General features: G+C 62.2%; 3 protein-coding genes across 3 annotated transcripts; 2 read left to right on the forward strand and 1 right to left on the reverse strand.

Annotated features, from left to right (window-relative positions):
- Positions 1 to 1,907: 1,907 nt before the first annotated feature.
- On the forward strand, positions 1,908 to 8,080 carry CHLRE_04g221450v5 (uncharacterized protein). The gene is made up of 11 exons (XM_043061907.1): positions 1,908 to 2,027; positions 2,298 to 2,552; positions 2,787 to 3,029; positions 3,225 to 3,431; positions 3,710 to 3,799; positions 4,164 to 4,353; positions 4,578 to 4,738; positions 4,992 to 5,420; positions 5,610 to 5,678; positions 6,009 to 6,327; positions 6,679 to 8,080. The coding sequence occupies exons 2-11, from the start codon at positions 2,325 to 2,327 to the stop codon at positions 7,011 to 7,013; spliced, it is 2,271 nt and encodes a 756-aa protein (XP_042925259.1). The 5' UTR covers positions 1,908 to 2,027; positions 2,298 to 2,324; the 3' UTR covers positions 7,014 to 8,080.
- Positions 8,081 to 8,213: 133 nt separating this feature from the next.
- CHLRE_04g221500v5 (uncharacterized protein) lies at positions 8,214 to 13,717 on the reverse strand. Its single transcript, XM_043061908.1, has 8 exons — positions 13,172 to 13,717; positions 12,472 to 12,911; positions 11,686 to 11,771; positions 11,176 to 11,245; positions 10,064 to 10,788; positions 9,571 to 9,654; positions 9,101 to 9,187; positions 8,214 to 8,877 (listed from the first exon to the last, which is right to left on the reverse strand). Exons 1-8 carry the CDS (start codon positions 13,489 to 13,491, stop codon positions 8,755 to 8,757), a joined length of 1,935 nt encoding a protein of 644 aa, XP_042925260.1. The 5' UTR covers positions 13,492 to 13,717; the 3' UTR covers positions 8,214 to 8,754.
- Positions 13,718 to 13,817: 100 nt separating this feature from the next.
- CHLRE_04g221550v5 (uncharacterized protein) lies at positions 13,818 to 22,378 on the forward strand. The gene is made up of 15 exons (XM_043061909.1): positions 13,818 to 14,377; positions 14,761 to 14,949; positions 15,236 to 15,373; positions 15,755 to 15,889; positions 16,080 to 16,252; positions 16,561 to 16,677; positions 17,011 to 17,103; positions 17,409 to 17,481; positions 17,668 to 17,769; positions 18,109 to 18,261; positions 18,601 to 18,711; positions 19,228 to 19,470; positions 19,741 to 19,899; positions 20,134 to 20,220; positions 20,515 to 22,378. The coding sequence occupies exons 1-15, from the start codon at positions 14,027 to 14,029 to the stop codon at positions 21,019 to 21,021; spliced, it is 2,631 nt and encodes an 876-aa protein (XP_042925261.1). The 5' UTR covers positions 13,818 to 14,026; the 3' UTR covers positions 21,022 to 22,378.
- Positions 22,379 to 22,405: the final 27 nt, after the last annotated feature.

The following is a 22,405-nucleotide window of genomic DNA, read 5'->3' on the forward strand; positions in this document are numbered from 1 at the left end:
ACATGATGCATGCAGTCAGGGAAGCGGTTCGCGCGCCACCCTAAGTTGGCCTCGTGGCGGGCATGCCATGTCGTCTGCGCAGTCCGACGACCACACCTGTGGGCCCTTCGACTGCGCACTACTGGGTCCCTTGTTACCGCATGATGACGTTCGTGTGACAACCCGCTGTTGCAGGGACGTGGGTCGCGAATCCCCGGCTCCCAAACGTTCGAGATTCGGGCACCGTGACGTGCCGTGTCAGCGCCGAGGCACGCGCGCCCGCTTGGCCGGATAGCGTGCGCAGCGGACAGTCTCATGACATGGACAGTCTCGTGACATGTACATCCTAGCTTGGTGATTAGGTACGTGCTTTCCAGGGGTAGGCCGTCGCCGCTGGCGAAGAGGGCCCACCCACCTGCTCGCCCATGGCATCCAGGGGTTCCCACGAGGGGCCCCCAAAAGCCTAGTTTTTAGCGTTTGGGGGGACGCGCCCCCGCCCCCCAAAACCCCCCCAGGAAGGGGTGCTTGGCGAGGTTCGGGGACTGCCGTATGCAGCCCCACGCGGCAAGAAATGCACCCCCGGAAAAGCCCAATCTTTCTCGCCCAAGGGCCTGCATTGGAGCCCGTTTCTTGCCGCTCCCCGAAGATTCCAGTGTTCATCCTTAGCACATAGAAGATCTTTGAAGCGGTCCCGGGGCACAAATTTTCGCGCGAGCCGAAGTCAACATGCTAAACGTCGCGTCCGCCAAGCCACGACCTATCGTGTCAGACGCTATCATAATTACATCTAGAGGTAACAACAAGAAGACGGCACTAGGTCCGGCCTGAAACACTGCGTGAGCTTTGGTCAACTTCGCGACTTGAGCCGCCCCGACTTACACGTTTTAGCTCTCTGCTAGTGCTATTGTCCAATCAGCCTTTTAAGAATATACCCGCAAAATGGCGGTGCCTGCATCCTGCGATAAGATTTACCCCGGGCAACGTCCGCGTGTGGATTGGCTTGCCCCTTCAACAGTTCAACCGAGGCAGAAGCCATTGCGGTCGCATCGAGCGCCGCGGACGGGGCCCTCCCGGTTATACCAGTTATAAGAAAGTGCACTTGGTGCGTCCCCGCCAAAAGGCGTTGCAATTCTAGAGGCGAAGGGTTTGGAGGTAGGTTTGAGCGGGTTTGAGGATCCGTTCGCGCTCCAATCGCGCCAGCACGCTTATCAAACTAGCGCTATAATCATGAAACCAGATTATGTGTATTAGCGCTCGCGGACCCTCGCTCGTAGGGCGATCGCTCGTCCGCGAGCCATTCCACCCCCTCTACAGTCCTGACCCCTCAACGACCCCGCCCCCCCTGCCCCCACGACGAGCCGCTGTTAAGCCTGCCAGCCCGGTCTCCCTGTGTCCACTCAGGGCTCGCACCAAATGGTTCCCATCCTCCCTGGCCATGCAAGGGTGCGCAATTAAAGAGGGGGGAGGGGCAAGCGGGGACCTGCGCAGCTGTAGGGGTTTGGCACTGTTTGGCTGGGGAAACGCACCACGACGCACCCCCCGGACGGCACGCGCCTATTGTACGACACGTGGCCTGGATGTTTGATCCCACAGGTGAGTAGAGGACCATTAGGGCAAGCCATGTGTTCACAATCACAGGCCACAATGCGGTGCCCCCTTTGAAGCCGTCCGGCGTTTGGGACTCAAGCCGTGGGGTGCGCCAGCCCGGCTCAGGGGACCACGCGCGTTCACAAGGCAAGCCGAATACACGCTAGCGCTGCTGTGCTGGGCTGTGGCGCAAAACTCTCGCGTCAACTACCGATCGGACTTCCCTTCAACGCGCCGGTTACCAACCGCTACACGACTGGTTATCTCAAGGTGAAGTGCGCCCTTTCTGGGCGGTTAAGCTCACTCGCTTACGCCCATGCCCGTCAATTTAAATAGCCAGACAGTATAATATATTTACGCATCACCACCACTGTGCGCGAATACTTTAAACGCGCAGGCAGGCCTTTGCCTGGCGCCTTTGCGCGGTCCGGTGTGCACTCAGTGCGCAACCCTCTTACAAAGTAAGCGCTAACAGCTGAAGCCGTCGAGTAGTGGTGGCGTTTGGAGCAAGTTGCTTGTATTGCTGCCGCCGTCAGCGAGCGTCCGCTCGCAAACGCTGCACATGCCTGACATCCAGAATACTCGAATGCCTCGCGCACTCGTGGAATGGCACGTCAAAATCGGGCTCTCAACTAAGCTGTCATGCGCACCACGGCCAGTGAGGTTCAACTGCTTGACGCATTCACTACTACTTACCGGCGCGCATGCGCTCCTATCTACCTACGTGACAGGCGCTTGCGCCTTACAAGCGCCCCGTCATGAGGAGCCACACAACTGCAGCGACCGCGGCTGTTGGTCGCTGTGGACAGTCTTGCGGCTTGGGGCGCATTCGGCTCGTCCAATTGCTCTCGGTGCTGGTGGTGCTCCTGGCGGTTACTCGCGCGAGCCATGCCGCCGCTACAGGTCGCCTAGCGCAGCGCCGCTCTACTCAGTTCGGTGGGCCTGATGTTATTCCCACCTACAAGTGTGGATCGGGCAGCTATGAGGTGGGGCCGCGACTGTGCAACCGCATGGGGCCGGGCCTGTGGGGGCGGGGTGTTCAAACCCGGAGGGCAGGGTTTCACAGCATGGGCGGCCATTGTCACTCATAAACATACTCAGCAAGAACTGGCGGAGGTCAGAAAGCAGGCGAAAGGGTATCGCCTGTGGTGTCCCATCCATCAGTGTCCATCCACAATGTACGCGATGCGTGCCACCTACCGTGCCACCCACGCACGCAGTTCGGCACGGTGGACTTCCGCTTCGCCTCGGAGGTCCTGGCCAACGTCTCCACCGAGGCCACCTACAACCTCACCGTGCTGCGCTTCCCCGACCCCGCGGGACCTTTCCCCTCCGATGTGCCTCCTGCTGCGGAGGTCATCGGCAGCGTGCGCCTCATCGCCAACTCGCCGGCCGGCTCGGTGACGGTGGAGATCACGAACAAGTTCGGACAGGCGTGGCCCGCCGGCACCGTTGTCAGCTGGGTGAGCACGGAATAAAGCTGGACCGGTGTGCTGAACACACCTGCCGTATTGGTGCAATGTGACCTGCTGAGCACCGGGCACTTCCCAGTCTCACCCGTTAAGCATTGAACGTGCGGCTAAGCTCGCTCGCTCCCCAACCATCCATCCACACATCCCGCCGCCGTCCGCCCCATGCCTCGCGCCCACGCTGTGCAGACCAGCCCGCTTTTCTACGACGTAAGCCGCTGCGCCATTGGTCCCGAGCGCCTGCAAGCCGAGACGCCGCTGGAGAACATTCTCAGCCCCGCTGATGCTGCGGATGGCGTCAAGACCATCATCTCCTTCTCACTGCCCTGGTACCGCCTATCGCGCCCCCGCATCTCACCCTTCCTTGGCGAGGAGCCGTGCGCGCGCCCGACCCAGGTGCGTGTGGGCGTCACGAGGTTGCGATTGCGCGGAGCGTGTGTCCAACTGGTACTTTCCGACGGGGACAGGATAGCACGCATGCTCGTGCACACCACCTTGTAACCAACAACAACAACAACAAAAACTACTGCGATGCTACTGTGAACTCCCCTAGCCCGCCCGTCACCAACTGCTGCCGCACAGCGCACGCGCACGTCTGCTGTAGCATGCACCACAAGCACGTACGGCCCTTAATAAGACCCGCACGGCACACACGGCCCGCCGTGCACCCACAGATCTCGGCCCTGTTGGTCAAGGTGTACCTGCCGCCTTCCGGACCGGGCCGACGTGCCCTGCAGCAGTCCGGCTCGTTGGGCGCCTACGCGGTGAGTGCCGAGCGCGTGGTCAGCGCTTTGCTCCAGGGGTGCTTTGCTCGAGCACCCCGACATTGTTGACGTGCGGTGCTACCTGGCAGCTGCAGAGGCATAGCACTGGAAGCAAGTGCGCTCAACGTGTATTGTGCGTGTGCACGTGTAAGAAGTAACGCATCGCACACGTAAAGAGGAAATCCCGCCGCCGGCAATGTCCGTGCCCCCTACTGCGCATGCAAGTGTTGCAACGGGCCCTCAAGACTTAATGAACTGTGCACAGGATGGACACCGCATGCTAGAAATGTGCACACCACCGCCCTTACCACCAGTTGTCACGCGCCCACCCGCCGCCGCCTGCAACTTTGTTCCACACCTGCAGGGCTCCGTGGCATGGGGTGGCAAGAGCACCTGCGATGTGCTCTTTAACGGCGACAACAACTCGTACTACCCCTTCCGTCTCATGGACATCGAACTTGCGTGTGACTGCTTCATCGACACGCCCACGTGCAACACCGGAGATTTCGAGCTGCGCACACGCCTGGGCGCCCTCCTGCCCCAGCCCATCGATGGTGGGTTTGTTTTCCGTGGGGTGTTTTTCATTCACGTCATGCCTGGTGCGGTCATCCAAGATTCTTGCGTACAGCAGTTGCGGGGCATGCTACTCCCTGACAACAGCGAGCGCTAACGCACGCACTGCATGCTTTGGATCTCGGACTCATAATTACTTCGTGTGCAACCCCTAGCGCGCATGCATACAAATTCCGCCCTTCACCACGCACGCGCACGTACGCAGTGAACCTGCTGCACTTCGCTGGCAACGTCACATCGAACGACCGTCAGTACATCCCCGAGCTGAGGGGATACGGTTTCATTAGCGCCAGTGGTGGCGTGCTGCGTGCCAGGCTGGTCACTAAGGACGGCAGCCCCTGGCCCCTGGGCTCCCGCTTCTCCTGGGTGAGTGCGTGGCATGTATGCATGCGTGTTCGCTGCGTGTGTGGGTGTGTGGATGTGTGCGTGTGCGTGCGCGTGTGGGTGTGGGTGTGGGTGTGTGTTCTGTGCGCCTATGTGCAGCTGCGTGCGTGCCTACCTGCGTGCTGTGAGCAAGGCACCTGGCAAAACCACCTGCCCACCCATCCACCAACACCTGCCTACGTACCTCCAGCTGTGCGCGTTCAACTTACTACCGTATACCCACATACACGTGCAGTTGGCGACCGCGGATGATGCCAGTGCGGGCGCGCCCCCCGGCTTCGGCGGCGGCCCCCCTGGTGCTGACGCCCCGCCCGGCGAGGGTGGCGACGCCCCGCCTGGCGAGGGTACTGGCCCCGACCCCGTATGCACCATGCCTTCCCTCATCGCGCCCCAGCCCGACCTCCCGAACACCATCATCGTCACCGACTCCTCAACCACCGAGATCCTCATCGAGATCCCCACCAGCGCCATCAACATCAACAACCAAGTCCCGATCGACACGCCCGATTGCAGCGGCCCTTTTTCCTTCTTCAAAAGCTTCAGCGCCGGCGCTGCCACGCTGTACATCAAGGCTGTCTTCCCCACTAGCACGGCAGGCGGTCGCCGCCGCCTTGCGGCCACGTCCAACTCCCGCGGCCTCCTCCAGACCAGCCCCCTTGACCCGGTGGGTGCGTGCGTGGGGCTATCAAACTACTGTCAAGCTAGCCGCTTCTGCAGTGGCTTGATTAGCACCTGGCCACCGAGGCCGGTGCACTGCATGGCCCCCGCCCACGCCCGCCAAACACCGCCTTGTCTTCGTTACACCTTACTTTCCTCTGTTTGTTTGTGCGTGTCTATCTGTCGGGCCCAACAGGACTCAGTGTCGTACCTGGGCATTGACGCCGTCTGCACGGGACCCCCCGTGGTCTGGGCCAACCGCCTGGTGAGCTCATGTGTTAGCTAGCTAGGCAGCATCACCGTATTGTTGTCGTTCAAAGCATCTTCGATGACCGTAGTGATTGGGTACTCCTGCCGCCAGCAGCAGCAGGTCCACTGTCAATCCTTCATGACTGCCGCATGCACCCCGCACTAGTACGTAGGAAGTCCGCAGCGGCAAACTTATCGTATCCATTGCGCTATCGTATCAATTGCGCTAGATAGCTCTGGGGACCAGTTGCGCTGCATAGCTTGGGGGACAGCCCCGTGAGAGCACGACATGTACCCTTCCTCATATGTTGCCTCTCCACGTGTGCACCGTGCCCATGCCGTGCAGTCGTTCAAGTGTGGCTGCCCCAAGAGCCCGCCCAGCCCGCCCTCGCCGCCCCGCCCGCCGCCTAGTCCGCCCCGCCCGCCTCCGCCTGCCGACAGCGGTTTCCCCTTCTGCCGGTGCAGCAAGCGCAAGCTCAACGTCTCGCCGTACCGCCTGGCAATCACCAGCGAGAACTACGGCCTAGGCACCGGCGGCCTGGGCCCCGACAGCCAGGGCGTCAAGTACAACCAGATCTGCTTTGCTGTGGGCCCCTTCGCGCGCTGCAATGCCACGACCTCACCCTGCTGCAGCATGACTGTGAAGAAGCTGGAGCTGCTAATCCGTGAGTGGCGCACATGCATGCGTGCTGCTCCATCATCACAGAGTGTGGGGTTTGCTAACGTGCGGGGAATGGGGGCGGAGTGTGCACAGCCACACACGTGCTTGAGTGCTTCATGAACCATGCGCAGCATACAACCGCATTGCGTGCCTGGGTTACTTTGGCATGGGTGGGCAAGTGTGCACGTACGCACGCATACATGGTACCGTATGTGAGGCTTGAAGCAAGTTCACCACCCCACCCACCGCCCATGCGGGGCCCCATTCATTACCCTCTGCTGCAATCTCTTCCAAGAGTCTTCAAAACCATCCAACCGGCCCGCTCCCTGCCTTGCACTCGACCGGCCTCCGACAGGTCCCGAGTGCCGTACCGAATCCCCGCGCCCCGTGCGCGCCATCATTGTCAACAACCACACCACTCTCTCGCCCACCTTCTCCAACCACATCGGCGCAACTGGCGAGGAGTTCACGGTCCTCGGCGTCACCAAGCTGGACAAGGTCGCGCCCAGGGCCGACGGCTCGCCCATTATTGACATCTGCTTTCGCCTGGCTTCAAACAGCGCCTGCGGCTTTGCGGATGGCCTTTGCGACGGCCGTGGTGGCGACGGCTGCTTGTACAGTGTGTTCAGCGCTGAGGACAGCAACTGTTGCCCCCGGGGCTACCTTGACCTTTTCTTCGGTCGCCGCTAAGGAAGCAAGCGAGGGTCAGGTGCTACACTACGAGCTTCAATGAGCAAGCTTGATGAGCACAGCAAGATAAGACGACGTCATTTCAAGGAGCCTGCATGGTGCCCATGCATGCATGGGCGCCCAGCACGCATGCATGCACGCACAACACACACAACACCTGCAGCGTTGCACACATTCCAGTAGTGTTTGTGGACAGACGTACTTAGTAGTAGGGCAAGTCAAAGCCAGGCTTGGTTTGGGGCATGCTGAGGGTCTTAAACTACCGTTTCCACTTGCGTAGTGATGAGTCAAGAGCGCGCGCAGGATCGTTTCGCACTGCGTTGCCTTGTTGTGATTCTTTCCCGTAGTTGATGAATTCAACGCTGATGGGCACTCTACACACGGGACATAAGGAATGGCTGACTTATCATGGCGTAGGATGGACGGACTTGTAGCTATCGGAAGAGGGGGGCCAAGGGCAGGTTTCACTATACCTCCCAACTGCACTAAACTCACCCTGCCTTATCCAACGACTAGCGCGCGCTGCTGCTGATTGCCATGTCCCATCGATGTGATGCAATGGCGGCACAGCACTTCCTTGGTTGTAGAATGAATGCAGTTTTGGCTTGTCCTGTACAGTCTCTTGCTTTCTTGTCGCCTTTCTTATTTGTCCTGTACATAGCTCCAGAAGTTTGGGGACACTCGAATGAACGATGCGGATGGCAAGGGCGTGCGTGCTACAAGGAATGCATCAATGCATGGCATACCGCACATCAACACACATGCGCACCAGCGCACGTACGGCTGCGCACGCACGCACACGTCGAACTGCATGCCGCCCTACCCTCTGGTGTGCACTGCGGGCATGCGAAGTGTTTGCTAGTGAGTGCATCTTCCACGCACACAGCGCACGCGGCACCCGCAACCTGGGGTGCGCACCCCTGCGGCCCTGCCCACGCACATCCCATCCCACATACACGCGTGCGCAACTGTTGCGCACGCGCACATGCATCGCCACATAGATCTGATTACTCTGATGCCCACAGCCGCCATTGTGGCGGCTGCTGGATTTGTAAAATTGTCTCATGTGCGTAATATCGTGTGTACGGCGCAACTAGAGTGCACCGGGGCATACCGCTAGACCTGTGCCCGCGTGCCGGTATGAATTGCTGTTGCGTCGTCATCCCCTGCATGGCGGGCTGCTTGGGCCTTGCCGGAGGGGGGGATTACTGATTACAGCACTCACCCGCAACCTGGCTCGCTGGTTGGGTTGCCGCCAGCACAAGCTCTTGCAGGATAGAATGACCATCACTCTGTGTCAGCTTATACCCAAGCTGTGAGGCATGCATGCCTCTGTCCACCTCTCTGCCGCCTCTCTCAAATGAACGGGAGCATCGACAGCCCCCCTTCCCCCAAACTCTGCTTTAAGCAAGCACTGTCACACACATCAAAGCATCGCACGGCGCACGCGGCAAACCCCCCCTCCTTCCCGGCTTGCCCTCCCTGCGCCCGTCACAATCCCCATTCCTCGCATCTCCGCCCCAATCAATCACATCTCAATCACTCGCACCACTACTCATCCGCATCCCGCACGCATCACACGCATCACATCTGCTAACAATCGCGCCTGCAATCACGCCTGCAGCTCACGTCTGCTATTAATCGCGCCTGCAATCACGTCTGCAGCTCACATCTGCTAACAATCACGCCTGCTGCAATCACGTCTGCAGCTCACATCTGCTAACAATCGCGCCTGCTGCAATCACGCCATCTTGACGCCCACCGTGTCGTTCCCCACCACCGCCCGAAACACAATGAACTGCACCGGCACGCTCTGCGCGCTGGGCGCCAGCCCCCCCGCCATCTCGTTGTCCAGCTGCGAGACCTGCGCGCGCGTGTGTACGGCATCACGGCACAGCATATTGGTACGGCGGTACGGCGTGTCACGTATCGGCACGGTACGGCATGTGTGTGTCCGTGTGTGTGTATGCGTGCGCGTGTGCGTGTGTGTGTGTGTGTGTGTGTGTGTGTGTGTGTGTGTGTGTGTGTGTGTCTGAATCGTGTTCGTCACCCCGTCCGTCTTAACCCGCCTCCCCACTTCTCCCCACCTCGCACTGCTGCAGGCTGCACTCCTCCACCACCAGGCGCAGGGGCCCGCCACGCAGCTCGGCCAGGAAGCGCTCCCGGTTGCGGGCCTATGTGGCGCACACACACCAACACATACACCGTGTGTCGGCGCGTTGGTGACAACGCTAGTCAGAGGTTGTTAGAGGGGAAGTGTGTTAGAGGGAAAGCGCTTAAGGGAAAATGTGTGTGTGTGTGTGTGTGTGTGTGTGTGTGTGTTAAGAACGTGCAAGGGGAAAGGGTGAGATGCGCGTGTATGGGACGGATAGGAGTTTGCGTGAGGGGGTTTGCAAGTATGCCTGCTCGTGCGCACTGCACGCACCGACGACCGTACCGGTTCCCGCAGCCGCCCGTCACCGTGTCGGCAACACCCCCACACCCCCCACACACACACCACACCCCCCACCCCCACCCACACCCACACACGTGCGCAGCCCGGCGCCGCGCCACTCACGGTGCGGTTGGGCGGGTCGGCCAGGAGCAGCCGGCCACCGTCGGGGCTCAGCAGCTGAGGCATGAGGGAGGAGATGGGGCCCACCTGCTTTTGGGGGGGGGGGTGGCAGCAGGGGCACACACACACATTTATATAGGCCCACACAAGCACATACGCCGCGTCGCATGACTCGCGTCGCATCGCATGCACAGTCCAGGTGATATCATGATATGATGACTTTGGGCAGGGGTTTGGGATGCGCATGTTGTATCCAACACCACACGCAGCACATGCGTCGCATCACGCACCACGCCGCACAGCATGCACCGTCCTATGCGTTGTTGCCCTTCGGCCCCTCTAGCACATGCACAGACAGACATGCGATATGATGAACAGGTGTGGGACTCCAGAAAACACAACCTGCATAAACAAAGAGGACATCTTCCCCGCGCACCACGCTGGTGCACCCGCGCTGGCGCTCGCGGCCTTTGGCCCCCCGTTTCCCCACACTCACCGCTGCGTCCTCGTACAACACGTCACACGCCAGTACGACATCGAACCGCCGCCGCCGTGCCGCCGCCCCAGGCCCCATCGCTCCCCCCCCAGCTACTGCCGCAGCCCCCGGCGGCGGCAGTAGCTGCTCCATGGGCGGAGGCGCCGTCCAGTCAAACACGTGCGCGCGGAACAGCGTGCCACTGCTACTGCCGCTGCTACTGCTGCCGCCGTCCTCGCCCCTAAGCGCAGCAGTGCTACTGCCGCTGCTACTGCCGCTGCCACTGCCAGCCGCCGCCTCAGCCGCCAACTCGGGTTGATCCTGCTGCTGCTGCTGCTGCTGCTGCGCCTCCGGCACATGCAGGGCCGCCGCCCGCGCCATAAGCTCTTCCCACTCCGCCTCCGCCTCCGCCGCCGCCGCCTCTTCCTTTACCCCATCCTCCCCATCTGTTCTTTGCTGCTGATGCCCCTGCTGCTGCCGCCGCCGCTGCTCCAGCCACGCGGCCCGCAGCCGCGCCTCCAGCCTCAGCGCCGCATGCTGCGGCCGCTGCTGACGAGGCAGCGGCTCCACGCGGCCTCCCCCTGATGCTACTGCCGCGCCTGCTGACGCCGCTGCTACTGCCGCCCCTGCTGACGCCGCTGCTACTGCCGCCGCGGGCTGTGGGTGCAGTCCGGAGGCTGCGGCGCTGAGCAGGCCGCACTGCAGCGCCAGCGGTTCGCGGTCCAGCAGCACCACCTCACGAGCGCCTGGGCGTGTGTGCGTGTGTGTGTGTGTGTGTGTGCGTGTGTGTGTGTGTGCTAGTGTGTGTGTGTGTGTGTGTGTGTGCGTGTGCGTGTGCATGTGTGTGGGGGAGGGGGGAGGGGCGAGGGATTAGGGGTGGGGAAGTGCATGTGCGTGTGCGTGTGTTTGTGTGTCTTGGGGGGGAGGGGGTAGGGGCGAGGGATGGAGGGGGGGCGGGGGGGAAGTGCATGAGTCATTGGGCTGAGTGTGTCCCTATCTTCAGTGCCCAACCCACTCCCACCTGCCCACACCCAACCCCCCACCTACCTCCCCTCTATTGCATTGGGATCGGTTTAGTTTGGACTGGAATCTACACCCCCCACCCACCTAACCCCCCCCACACACACACGCACCTGCCAGTGCCGCTGCCATGCCTGCCAGCCCCAGCCCCGAGCCCAGGTCCGCAACCACGTTGCCACGAACCTGTGGGGGGGGGGGGGGGAGGGGCTTGTCAGAGGACAAGGGCTGCAGGCGAGTGCGCACATGTCTGTGCGCCAACCCACACACATCCCCAACACATGATGCTTCCCCCTTTCCGGATGGGATTGGAATGAACTGCCCCCCTTTCCGGCCACGTGCCGGCCCCTCCCGCCATCTCACGTAATCTGGGGAGCTGTCAAAGGTACTGCGCCCTCCTCGTGCACACAGCCCCTCTCCCGCCCCTCACTCGCGCCCCTCACTCCCACCCCTCGCTCCAGCCCCCGCCCCTCACTCCCCCAACCTCCCGCAACCTTCCGTAAACTGGGGAGCCGTTGAAGGTACGTGGGCCCTTTGCACACAGCCCCTCCCGCCCCTCCCCCCCCCGCCCCCTCACTCCCCGCCCCCCATCACTCCCCGCCACTCCCCATCACTCCCGCCCGCACCAGCTCCGGCCGCCGCAGCAGTGTGGCAGCCAGCGCGATTGCGGAGGGCCAGGCGCGCGTCCAGTAGGGGTCAGCATCCATCAGGCCTTGGGGGGGGGGTGCAAGGATTGGTACAGAGAAGTGTAGCGAAGTAGACAGCAGGCGGGGGGGGGGCGGGGGTTGTAAAGATGGATCAGAGAAGTGTAGCGAGGTAGGCGAGAGGAGGGAGATAGGAGAAGGGGGAGAGAGGAGGGTGTGGGAGGAGGCAGATAAAGGAACGGGGGGAGACAGGCTCACAGTGGAGCCTCGGCCTCCGTGGCCCCGCGCCTCACCCCCCCCCCCCGGCTCTGTCATTGGGCCCGGGCACATACCCCCCCGCGGGTCAAGCATAGGCCACGCTCTCCTCCTTGCTCTACTGCATTGGGTTTGGTTTAGCTTGGGCTGGTATCTATAACCCCCCGCGGGGCTATTCTCCTCCCCCCCGTCCCAAAGACCCTCTCCCAGGACCCTCACGACCCGTCGTTGGTCAAAGTTGGTCAAACTTTAACCCACCCGGTCTTGGTTATTCGGAATTGCCGCAAAGCACCCCCACCTCACGCCGCCACCCCTTCCCCTTCGTGCCTTCCGAACAACCACACCCACACCCATCCCCATCCACCCCCCCCCCACACACACACACACGCCCACACACACACACACACACACACACACACACACACACACACACACACACACACACACACACACACACACACACACACACACACACACACATACACACACACACACACACACACGCGCGCCTACCTCGGTCGAGGTACATGTCCATCACCGCATCCACATCCCGGGGCGTGATCAGACGCAGCGTGCCGCCGCCGCCAGTGCCGCCGCCAGCCCCGCCGCCGCCGCCGCCGCCATTGCCGCCCACCCGGTAACGCTGCAGGATAAGATCCAGATCCAGATTGGAGCCCGTGCCACTGCCACTGGGGGTGCTTGTGGTGGTGGAGTTGGCGGGGTTGGAGGATGTGGAGGGCGAGGTGGCGGGGGCTGGCAGCGGCGAGGGCGCCAGCACCGCCCAAGGCACAGGCGTGCCCTCGAGCGGCTGTGATGCGGTGCCGCTGCTACTGCCGCCGCCGCTGCTGCTGCTGTTGTTGCTGCTGCTGCTGCTGCCGGGGCTGCTGGCGGCGGCTGTAGCAGGCTGGTGCACAGCTGCAGCCGCCGCCGCCGCAGTCGCAGCAGCCGCTTGCCTGTTTGCGGGGGATGAGTAGTTTCGGCATACCGTACTGCTCAGTCGGCAAAGCGGCAAGCGTCACGCTGCCAGCCTCCCCCATGCAAGGCAGTTGCCACACATCCACATCGCCCGTCTAAAAAACCCTGCCGCCCCACCCTACTGCAACAGCCACCCGTTTGCATGAGGCCGTGCAATGCGCACAGGGCTAAACACATAGCACAGCACGTGTGCACAGCAGGAGTCCTCACACGGCCACATCACGGCCCAGGTCCTCACCCCTTGGCTGCAAGACCCCGCGCCAAGCCCGCCGCTGCCACCGAGGCCACCGCTGCTGCCGCCGCTGCTAGCGTTGTCTGAGGGGGCGCTGCTTGCTGGGGAGACGAAGCGCCGGCTCGAGCCACCACCGACGCAGGCCCTCTGACGGGATGGAGATGAAACGTGCTGCGTGCCGGCGCAGCAGTTGGCGCTGCGCATGGGCAAATCGACAGCGCCGACCGAAGCGTCGCACATTGCAACGCCACGCCTGCACGCAGCTTCATGCTAGGCCCGCTTTGGCAGCCGCTGCTGGTGCAAAGCAGTGCTTTTCGTGCAGGCATGTCTAGGCGGCTTGACCAAACAAGCGCCCAGATTGTAATTAAGGTAGGTACTGATAACTAATGAATGTATGAATTGATGAATTGTGTTCACTGACACAATTGTCGATCGCGCTTGCACGGAGGCTGACCTCCCGCCAACCAGCGATTCAGACAAAAATAATTGCAGGCGTAGATTTAATGATGACAGGATGCAATGGAACGGCCTGCTGGTCTTATGCACGCTTTAACTCGCAAGGGCCCTCGCAGCCTATCGTTCCCCATGCAGAAAACTCATGGGGCGCAGGGGTTCAACAAGAATGGAAGTCGTTACCGCCAACATAACGTATTATTTCACGACGACGCATGCTTTAATCGCATTAACAGCGCTGGTATAGGTCTGTCGAGCACTCTCAGCACAACAGTCGTTGAACCCTCCCACCGAGTTTTTCGCTCGGAAGTCGCCCGGTGTCACAAGTGGCATCGCAGCTACCGCACGGTGCTGCTTTCCTGCAAAGTTGCAACGCCAGCGCGCGTGTTGGCAGTCAGGTCGTCGACCATGCAGCAACGCCTTCTGAAGCCTCATACGGCCGGTCGCCCTAGCGGCGCTGTGCCTATCGCTCATGGTCTTGTCTCAGGGCCTCGCGTGCAGCCGGCTGCGCCCTCCGCTCGCCCAGCGTCTGGTAATGTGACCTCACATCCAGTGGGCGCGCGCGGGCCCGCCTGCGACCAGGCCAGCAGTGCTGGCAAGCGTTTCGATAGCCTAGCAGCCTACGGGCTAGCTCGGGACGTGCTTACGAAGCAGGCCTCGAACATTGAGGGCAACCCCATTGAGTTCCTTGACGTGACGGAAAAGTTCTGGAGAGCGCTTCGTAACCAGAAGCATGAGCCCGAGAAGAAGGGCCCCAAGGTGAGAGATGTTGCGCCAGTCTTGGAGCCGACCGTGCTGCTGACAGGCCAGTGTTTCCGGCCCTCCGCCGCGCCAAATGGCTTTAAACTTGCACATCGTAGCTGCTTTTACGCCGGGCGTTTCGGCGGCTGTGTTGACGTCACGAGCGCGCGCGCGCGCTCTCGGCCTCACGGCTCTCTAACTGCTCCGACCCCTCTTTACCGTTGGCCCTGCGGCTCTCGCGACCTGCTGGCACGCCAGCTGTCAGCTGCCAGCTGTCCCCTGTCCCAATCCCCTTGCATCCTTTTTGCTGAACCCCTCCTTCCCTTCCCCTCTCCTTCCCGCTCCTCCCTCCCCTCCCGCTCCTCCCTCCCCTCCCCTCTCCTCTCCTGCCTCTCCCTCAGGTGGTCACATACGCGGACGAGCTCCTCTTCCCAGACTCCGCCTCCTCCTCCTCCGCCTCCACCTCCTCCTCCCCCCACCCCCACGACTACGACGTGGTCATCTGCGGCGGCACGTTGGGGCTGTTCCTGGCCACCGCGCTGCAGCTGCAGGGCTGGCGCGTGGCCATTGTGGAGAAGCGCCTGGTGCAGGTGAGGCGGCGGGGTGGGCAAGAGCGGGGGCCCAAGGAGCGGGCGGGGGCGTCGGGGTGCGCGTGACGTGCCACGGACCCCCTAAAGGCACGTCTTCGTAGCAGCAGCTAGCAGTAGCAGTAAACACCTGACGGTAAATCGCCTGCGGCCTGAAGTGCCGGCCATTCGCTCTTGAAACTAGCCTGCGGGATGCTACAGCTGCCCTGTATCAGTCCTCCATGCGGCTGCTGCTGCTGCTGCTGCTGCTCCTGTAACTGTTGCTGTCGCTGCTGCTTCTGTCCAACAGGGCCGCAACCAGGAGTGGAACATCAGCTGGGGCGAGCTGGAGGTGCTGGTGGAGCTGGGGCTGTTGAGTGAGGAGGAGCTGAAGGGCTGCGTCATCAGCGAGTTCAACCCCATCCGCGTGGGGTTCAAGGGCGGGGAGGTGAGCGAGCGAGGGCTTGTTACAAGGATAGGGGGGAGAGAGAGGAAAGGGGGGAGAAAGGTGAGAGGGGGAAAGTGGGGAGGGGGTTGGGAGAGGTAAGCGGCGTGTGAGTCACGACAGGTGGGGTCGGCGCAGCTATGGGGGATGGACGGAGCGCGGAGCAGCCGTGTGGCGAGGGGCCGGAGAGGAGACCGGGTTACAGCGCGGAGGCCATAACATGGTAACATGGCTTGGCGGAAGCAGAGTATGGCAGAAGCGGTTCCTGGCGGCTTCCAAGAAGGAGACGAAATCTAGAAATCAGTCTCGCAGCATGCAGGAGTGGCTTCCTAACGCCGCATCTGTATCCTTCCCGCTCCCTCTCCTCTCCTCTCCTCTCCTCAGGACATTTGGACTCAGGATGTGCTGAACCTGGGTGTGCACCCGCGCACGCTGCTGGACTCGCTCAAGCGGCGCTTCCACGCCGCCGGTGGCATCATCTTTGAGAACACGGCCTTCAAGCACGCCGACGTGCACCCGGTGAGGACAAACACTAAATGGGCTTCTTCTCTTGGGAGGGAGAGAGGGGGCGGAGGAGGCAATAGGAAAGGGCTTGGAAGGTCTGTGAGGAGGGCGCGGATGCAAACAAACACGTACCGTATGAGCATCAGAACCCATTTTGAAGGAAAGTTGAAAACTCTTCCCACCTGGAAATGATCTGTTCGTGCAGGACGGCATCAAGCTGAGCCTGGCGCCCGGCGGTGCCGCCGCGCCCGTGGCGGTTGGCGACACCAACCGCCCCAACGGCCTAACCACCGGCGGCGCCGCGCCCGCCCCTTCGGGCCCCGTGGCCCCTCGCTCCATGACCACACGCCTGCTGCTGGACTGCATGGGTCACTACAGGTGGGGGGAAGGGAGGCCGTGGAGGGATGAAGGGAGGCCGTGGAGGGAGGCAGGGAAGGAGGGGCACTAAAACGCTTACACAGCAGGGTTGTGGTGTTGGCGGGTTCCGAGTGTCCCAACGCACCGCGTTGCAGACTGCGATGGCGTAGAATGGTTGAAGGCGCGCAGGAACGCTATCAGGCCTGTTGCGGCCAATGCACCCACAACACTTGCTCCGCTGTCCCTCCTCTCCCCCCCACGGTTTAGTTTGGGCTGGTTTTAACAACCCTCCCACCGCACACACACACGTTACACACCCGCGCCCGTAGTGACATCGTCAAGCAGATCCGCGGCCGTGTGAAGCCTGACGGCATGGTGCTGGTGGTGGGCGGCTGCGCGGAGGGCTTCCCGGCGGAGGCCAACATCAGCGCCGACCTGCTGTACAGGTGTGTGTGTGTGGGGGGGGGGGGGGGGGGCTGTGTGTGTATGTGGGGGGGGGGGGTGCGGATGGAGGGAGGGCGTGGGGGGGTGGGAGGGGGGGCTTGGAGAGGGGGAGGCGACTTGTAGAAACTGAAGTTGTAGGCGTGAGAGGCGTGAGTCGAGCACGAGGCGACGAAAGTAACGCCGGTTGGTCTGGAGCCGACTCAGATCGGGCTTGAGCGCTTAGGCCTTCTCCTCCGTGCTCAAAATCAACAGTAAGTATTATCACAATGCAATCATCATCGCAACGCAACATAACCTGCTTCTCCATTATGCCTCTGCCGCCTTCACGGTCGCAGCCTGAGCCACGCCCGCGACGACGTGCAGCTGTTCTGGGAGGCGTTCCCCGCGGAGGGCGGCCAGGCGCGGACCACCTACATGTTCGCGTACAGGTGAGAGAGTGAGAGAGGGGGCAGAGAGGAGGGGAGGAGGCAGGGGTGGGGAGGGGAGGAGGCAGGGGCGGGGAGGGCCGTAGGTCCGCACCCACACCTGCGTGGCAGTGCACTGAACGCGCAGCGAGCAGGCCCGGGCGGCGGAAGGCTTGGTCCAGGGGCAGGGACAGTGACAGGGGCAGGGGCCTTGCGAGCAACACACACGCATGCACACATGCGCACACGCACCGATTCTTGGGTTTCTGAAACACACACACACACCTTTCGTTTCGTTTTTTAACACACCTCCTTCCCTCCCCTCGCAGTGACGCGCACCCGGACCGGCCCTCCTTCGAGGCGCTGCTAGACACGTACTTCCAGATGCTGCCCGAGTACCAGGTGGGTGGCTGGGGGGGGGAGAGATCGTGTATGCGGAAGGAGGACGGGGGGGGGAGCGGGTTGGATGTGACTGATGTTGATGACGAGTGTTTGATGAAAACACACGCGATGCGCGGGGGACACATCTTTGTATGTAACACTACCGTGTGTGTAACAAACGCGAACCCTCGTGTCGAACACCCACAGGGCATCCCGCTGGACCAGCTCAAGTTCAAGCGTGTGCTGTTCGGCGGCTTCCCCTGCTACAGCAACGGCCCGCTGGCGCCCGCCTTTGACCGCGTGATGCAGGTGGGCGGTGGGAATAGAGGGGATGTGGGGGAGGCGGGTGCGCGTGATTGTGGGTTGTGGGGAATTGGGGGGGTGGAGGGGCGGGGTATGCGTGTAGCGTGGCATGTGGGGTGGCGTGGCAGGAGTTGTAGCGCTGGGGCTGGGGCTTGGAAATACATGCCCGAGTCCAACATAATCTGAGGTCGCAGTTCTCAAGGAGGGAGGGGGGGCGCGGCGGGCCACGCTCTGCTATCAAGCCCACCAATCCTCAATGTACAAGCTTTGACACCACCAAAACAACCCAGGCTAAGCATTCCCAAAAATAATCGATTATCCCGGTACCCACAACCCAAAACGCAGATCGGCGACGCCAGCGCGGCCCAGTCGCCTCTGTCGTTCGGCGGCTTTGGCTCCATGATGCGACACCTGCCGCGCCTGGCGCGCGGTCTGGACCAGGCGCTGCAGGAGGACCGCCTGGCGCGACCCGACCTCAACTGGCTGCACCCCTACCAGGTGAGGGACGAATTGAGGGGGGGTTTGAGGAGTTGTGGGGACCGGTTGCATTCATGATTGGCAACGGGAATGGGGGATTGGGGGGGGGGGTAGAGTTGGTGAGGGAAGTTGGGTTGGAAGCGGGAGCAATTCGATGGGGGGGGTTAACTCGTGGGGTTAACTTGGTTGGGGGAGATTTGGGAGTGGGGACGGGGAAGGAACGAAGCGTGGGCACGTACGCACACCATCTGTCTGGCACCCGACAACGCCCTGCAATTCCGCCACTCAACTCCAGCACACCCACATTCCAATAAAGATCCTCACACGCGCCTCCTCCTCCCTCTCCTGTCGCCGCCGCAGCCGTCCCTGTCTGCCTCGTGGCTGTTCCAGCGCTCCATGTCGTTGGCGGTTGGGCAGGTGGCCTACCCGCCCGACTGCCCGCACGCGCCCGCCTACTACGCCGCCGCCAAGGTGAGGAGGAGGGAGAGGGCGAGGGGCAGGGGGCGAGAGGGTGAGGGGCAGGGGGGGAGAGGAGGCCGTGGGAAAGGAGAGGGCTTGGGAAGGGAGAGGGCATGGGAAGGATGAGTGTCGTGGGGGCGCGTGGGCGTGTGCGTTGAGGCTGATGCATGGGTGGTAGCAGTGTGGCGTGCGGGCTTGGAATTCGCACAGGTACCGCCACTAGCGCGCCCACACTGCCGCCGCCGCCTCCACCGCCTCCATCCCGCCTCCGCCCCACAACCCACCACCTCCCCGCGCCCCATGGCCCGCTTGCTTATGATCTGCCACCTAGCCCCAGGCAAGCCGCGCAAACGTGTGTGAAAACGGCGTTGACCTAATACGTGCGATGTGCTGTAGCAACCACGCTGTCACGGCGCTTCCCACTGCACACCAAACATGCACGCCCTCCCTTCCAAAACCGCCGCAATCCCTTTCCTCAACCTCACCACCCACCCTCCTCGCTCCCATCCCTCCTCGCTCCCACCACAGGAGGCCAAGGCCGCCGCAGCCGCCGCGGCCGTGGACCGCGCCGAGGGCTTTGACGGCCTGGTCTCCACCGCCGGCGAGCGCGCGCTGTCGCTTCAGGAGGCGGCGATGGAGGCGGTGGAGGCGGTGGCGGCCCGCTTCGCCGCCGGCAGTGCCGACCCCGCCGACTACTTCCATGTGGAGCAGGAGGTGCCGGGAGCGGGCAGCGACCGCCGCACGCCGCAGCTGGCCAGCGGCAAGGCGCAGGTGGGGCGTGTGTGTGTGTGTGGGGGGGGGGGGGTGGCGGGGGAGGGGGCCGGGGGAGCGGGGTGCAAAGATGGTTGGAGAAGCTGTACACGAAAGGGGGGGCTGGGGCAGCGGCGGCGGCAAGCCCCGAGATGGGAGAAATTGGAGGGGCCGCGGCGTAGAGACGAAGGCAAGGTGGTGGGCGGTCCACATTGGCGATGGCGTGTGTGTACCTTGTGCCTTCCTAACGATCCGCACACGCACACACACCCAATACACACACGAGTGCAGCCCGCGCCGCCCAAGCTGAAGAAGAAGCTGTTTGAGCGCGACTTCCGTACGGCGCCGGAGTGGCAGCGCCTGCCGTACACGCACGTGAACGAGATCCTGGGGACCAACTTCGGCGTGATGGGGGTGCTGGGCGACCGCGTGCTCAAACCCTTCCTGCAGGTGCGTGTGGGCGTGTGTGTGTGTGTGTGTGTGGGTTGGGGTATGGGGGAAGTATGTGCATGTGCTTGTGAGGGTTCTGGGTTTTCCGGTTGGGAGGGAAAGGGGACAGGAAAGGGATCAACCGCAACCCCTCTCACTCGCACACAAATACACGCACACACACATTCTTGTTCACTCACTCCCACTCCTTCACTCACTCTCACACACTCTCTCTCTCTCTCGCTCACTCCACAGGACACGATCCAGCTGGTGCCGCTGTCGCTGTCCATGACCGGCATGATGCTGTCCAACCCCGTCACCGTCAGCCGCGTGCTCATGCAGGTGTGTGTGCGCGGGTGTATGTGTGTGTGTGTAAGTGTATGTTGGGTCGGTGGGTGGGTGGGTGGGTGGGTGGGGGAAAGTAGAGAGGAGCGAGGAGGGAGGCAGGCAGGGAGGGGGCGCAGCATGGAGTGGGGGAGTAAGGGAGGGATGGAAACACAAGCGAAGAGTGGCCCGGGCCTGTGTCTTGTGCCCAACCTCTTCCATCCGATGATGCCTCCCATGCTCATCCATTTCCCAATTCAGCACTTACCCCAACCCACCAACCAACATCATCGCGCACCTGCTTACACACAGGTCGGCCCCAAGACGCTGGTGTCCTGGTTCGCGCACTACTTTGCGCTGGTGGCCTACAGCCTGGGGCACGTGCTGCTCAGCCCTCTGCGCGGCGTGGTGCCCTCCTACTCCTTCCAGCGCATGCTGGACGCCCTAGAGTACGGCAGCGGCTCTGACTACCGCTACCACGCCCCCGCCGGCCCGGCGGCGGGCGCCGCCGTCTCGGCGGGCCGCGGCGCGCCCGTGGCGGCGGCGCTGAGCGCCGCTGCACGGTCCATTGACGGCGGCGCGGCAACGGAGAGCATGGATGGCGGCGATGGTGGGGATGCGGCGGGCGAGGCCGGCGCGGCCGGGAAGAGCGAGGGCGGGTCGGTGAAGGGGCGCAAGGCGCCCAAGCAGCAGCAGCCGGCGGCGGAGCCGATGCCCATTCCGGTGCCGGTGGCGGCGGCGACGGCCGCGGCGGCGGCTATGGCGGCGGCGACCATGGTGGTTGGCCTCCCAGGCATCGGCCCCGTCACCCTCGGGTGAAAGGAGGGGTGTGGAGGGGCGCGGTGTGGTGTGGTGGCGGGTCTGCGAAGATGAAACCGCACGAATGCGTTGCCCCTTGTTCCCGTCTCAGGTCGCTGGAGGTGAAAGTTCGGTGGGCCCGCGACTTTCCTTCCCGCTTTGCATTTGACTGGTATGTAATTATGGTTGATGGTGCGAGAGTTGCAACGATTTGATTTGGTTTGCTTCACCGCAAACGTGCGGTTGTTGGATTTGAGAAAGAGTTGCAAGGTTTTTAGTTCGGCTAGTAGTATCGGTGTTGCAAGATCTCCATTGATGAAACAACAGGCGTGGCGGAGTGTGTGGTCGGTAAGTGTTGGCTGGTTGCGCGTTTTGGTTGTGAGTGTACGTGGGTGAGAAGAGTAAGTTATAAGAAGGCGAGTTAGCGTGGCAGTCAGCACGGCGGCGGCAGCAGCAGCAACCGTGACACACATACCAGACGCAAAGCTGGTTTACTGCTGCTGCGCCTCCCGTTCGTTGCTGGTGTGTGCGTGATAGTTGCAGTGTGCGCATGGAGTAAAACGCCATGCCGCATGATGGGGGCCTGCGTGCGAAAGGGTTACTTTCGCAGGTGCGGTGCACCTGAGCTGGTCGGCCGAGGGTTATAGCAGCATGGCAGGAGGCGTGACGCAAGTGGAGGTGAGAATTCGTCATGGGCGTGAGTGGTGAGCAACGCGCAGGCATGTGCAGAGGAGCTCGGGGCCAGGGTGAGGCCCGCACGAACGGTCCCCAACAACGAGCTAAGAGTGCTGCATGCCATGCTTGCGTGTTGGAGTTGTTCAGACGTGGTGACCTGGGGGCGGTGGGGGGGGGCGCGCAGTTTGAACTCGATACATCCAATATACTCGCTGTCAGCATTTGGCGGCAGGTTGCCGCAGCTGAGGATGTTGAGTTGCGGGGCCCTTTGCATTGGAGGGGCTGAGGGAAGCGAGAGAGTTGGGCACGACGTAAAATAACACACTTTAGGGACTGCATATACAACACAACACAGACTTTGATTGCATTAGTTGGTAAGTGGTGGTGCTCAGTACGGTAACAAGGTTCTTCGAGGCACGGGCTGCAGGCAACCTGTATGCGTGTGGTGGTTTATATTTGCGGAGTGCACAACTCGGAGGAAGTGACTGGGTGAAGAATACACATGCATACGCCCTAACCGGCGCAGGTACATGCATGCAGAAAGCCCTCTTCCTTTCCAAGTTGATGAGTAGAGTTGCACGAGGGAGATGGAGAGAGAGAGGGATTAAGCAGCAGGCACATCACTGAGGAAGGAGTAGATGCTAAAAGCATCGATCGCGCCATGCATGCGCCATGCATCGGCGGTGTGTAATTTACAGTTCTACCCTATCTGGCGGAGGCTGTGTCTCCC

This window comes from Chlamydomonas reinhardtii, chromosome 4, assembly GCF_000002595.2.
Source record: "Chlamydomonas reinhardtii strain CC-503 cw92 mt+ chromosome 4, whole genome shotgun sequence".
Taxonomy (NCBI): Eukaryota; Viridiplantae; Chlorophyta; class Chlorophyceae; order Chlamydomonadales; family Chlamydomonadaceae; genus Chlamydomonas; species Chlamydomonas reinhardtii.

Excerpts from the sequence above, each read along its gene's own strand:
- CHLRE_04g221450v5 (XM_043061907.1), top strand. The coding sequence starts at position 2,325 with ATGAGGAGCCACACAACTGCAGCGACCGCGGCTGTTGGTCGCTGTGGA. Across the intron at positions 2,553-2,786 it reads GTGGATCGGGCAGCTATGAG|TTCGGCACGGTGGACTTCCG; the intron begins GTGGGGCCGCGA and ends CCACGCACGCAG. Across the intron at positions 3,800-4,163 it reads GCTCGTTGGGCGCCTACGCG|GGCTCCGTGGCATGGGGTGG; the intron begins GTGAGTGCCGAG and ends CCACACCTGCAG.
- CHLRE_04g221500v5 (XM_043061908.1), bottom strand. The coding sequence starts at position 13,491 with ATGCCTGCACGAAAAGCACTGCTTTGCACCAGCAGCGGCTGCCAAAGC. Across the intron at positions 12,912-13,171 it reads CGGGGTCTTGCAGCCAAGGG|GCAAGCGGCTGCTGCGACTG; the intron begins GTGAGGACCTGG and ends CCCCGCAAACAG. Across the intron at positions 11,246-11,685 it reads TGCTGCGGCGGCCGGAGCTG|GTTCGTGGCAACGTGGTTGC; the intron begins GTGCGGGCGGGA and ends CCCCCCCCACAG.
- CHLRE_04g221550v5 (XM_043061909.1), top strand. The coding sequence starts at position 14,027 with ATGCAGCAACGCCTTCTGAAGCCTCATACGGCCGGTCGCCCTAGCGGC. Across the intron at positions 17,104-17,408 it reads ACCTACATGTTCGCGTACAG|TGACGCGCACCCGGACCGGC; the intron begins GTGAGAGAGTGA and ends CTCCCCTCGCAG. Across the intron at positions 19,471-19,740 it reads TGGCCAGCGGCAAGGCGCAG|CCCGCGCCGCCCAAGCTGAA; the intron begins GTGGGGCGTGTG and ends ACACGAGTGCAG.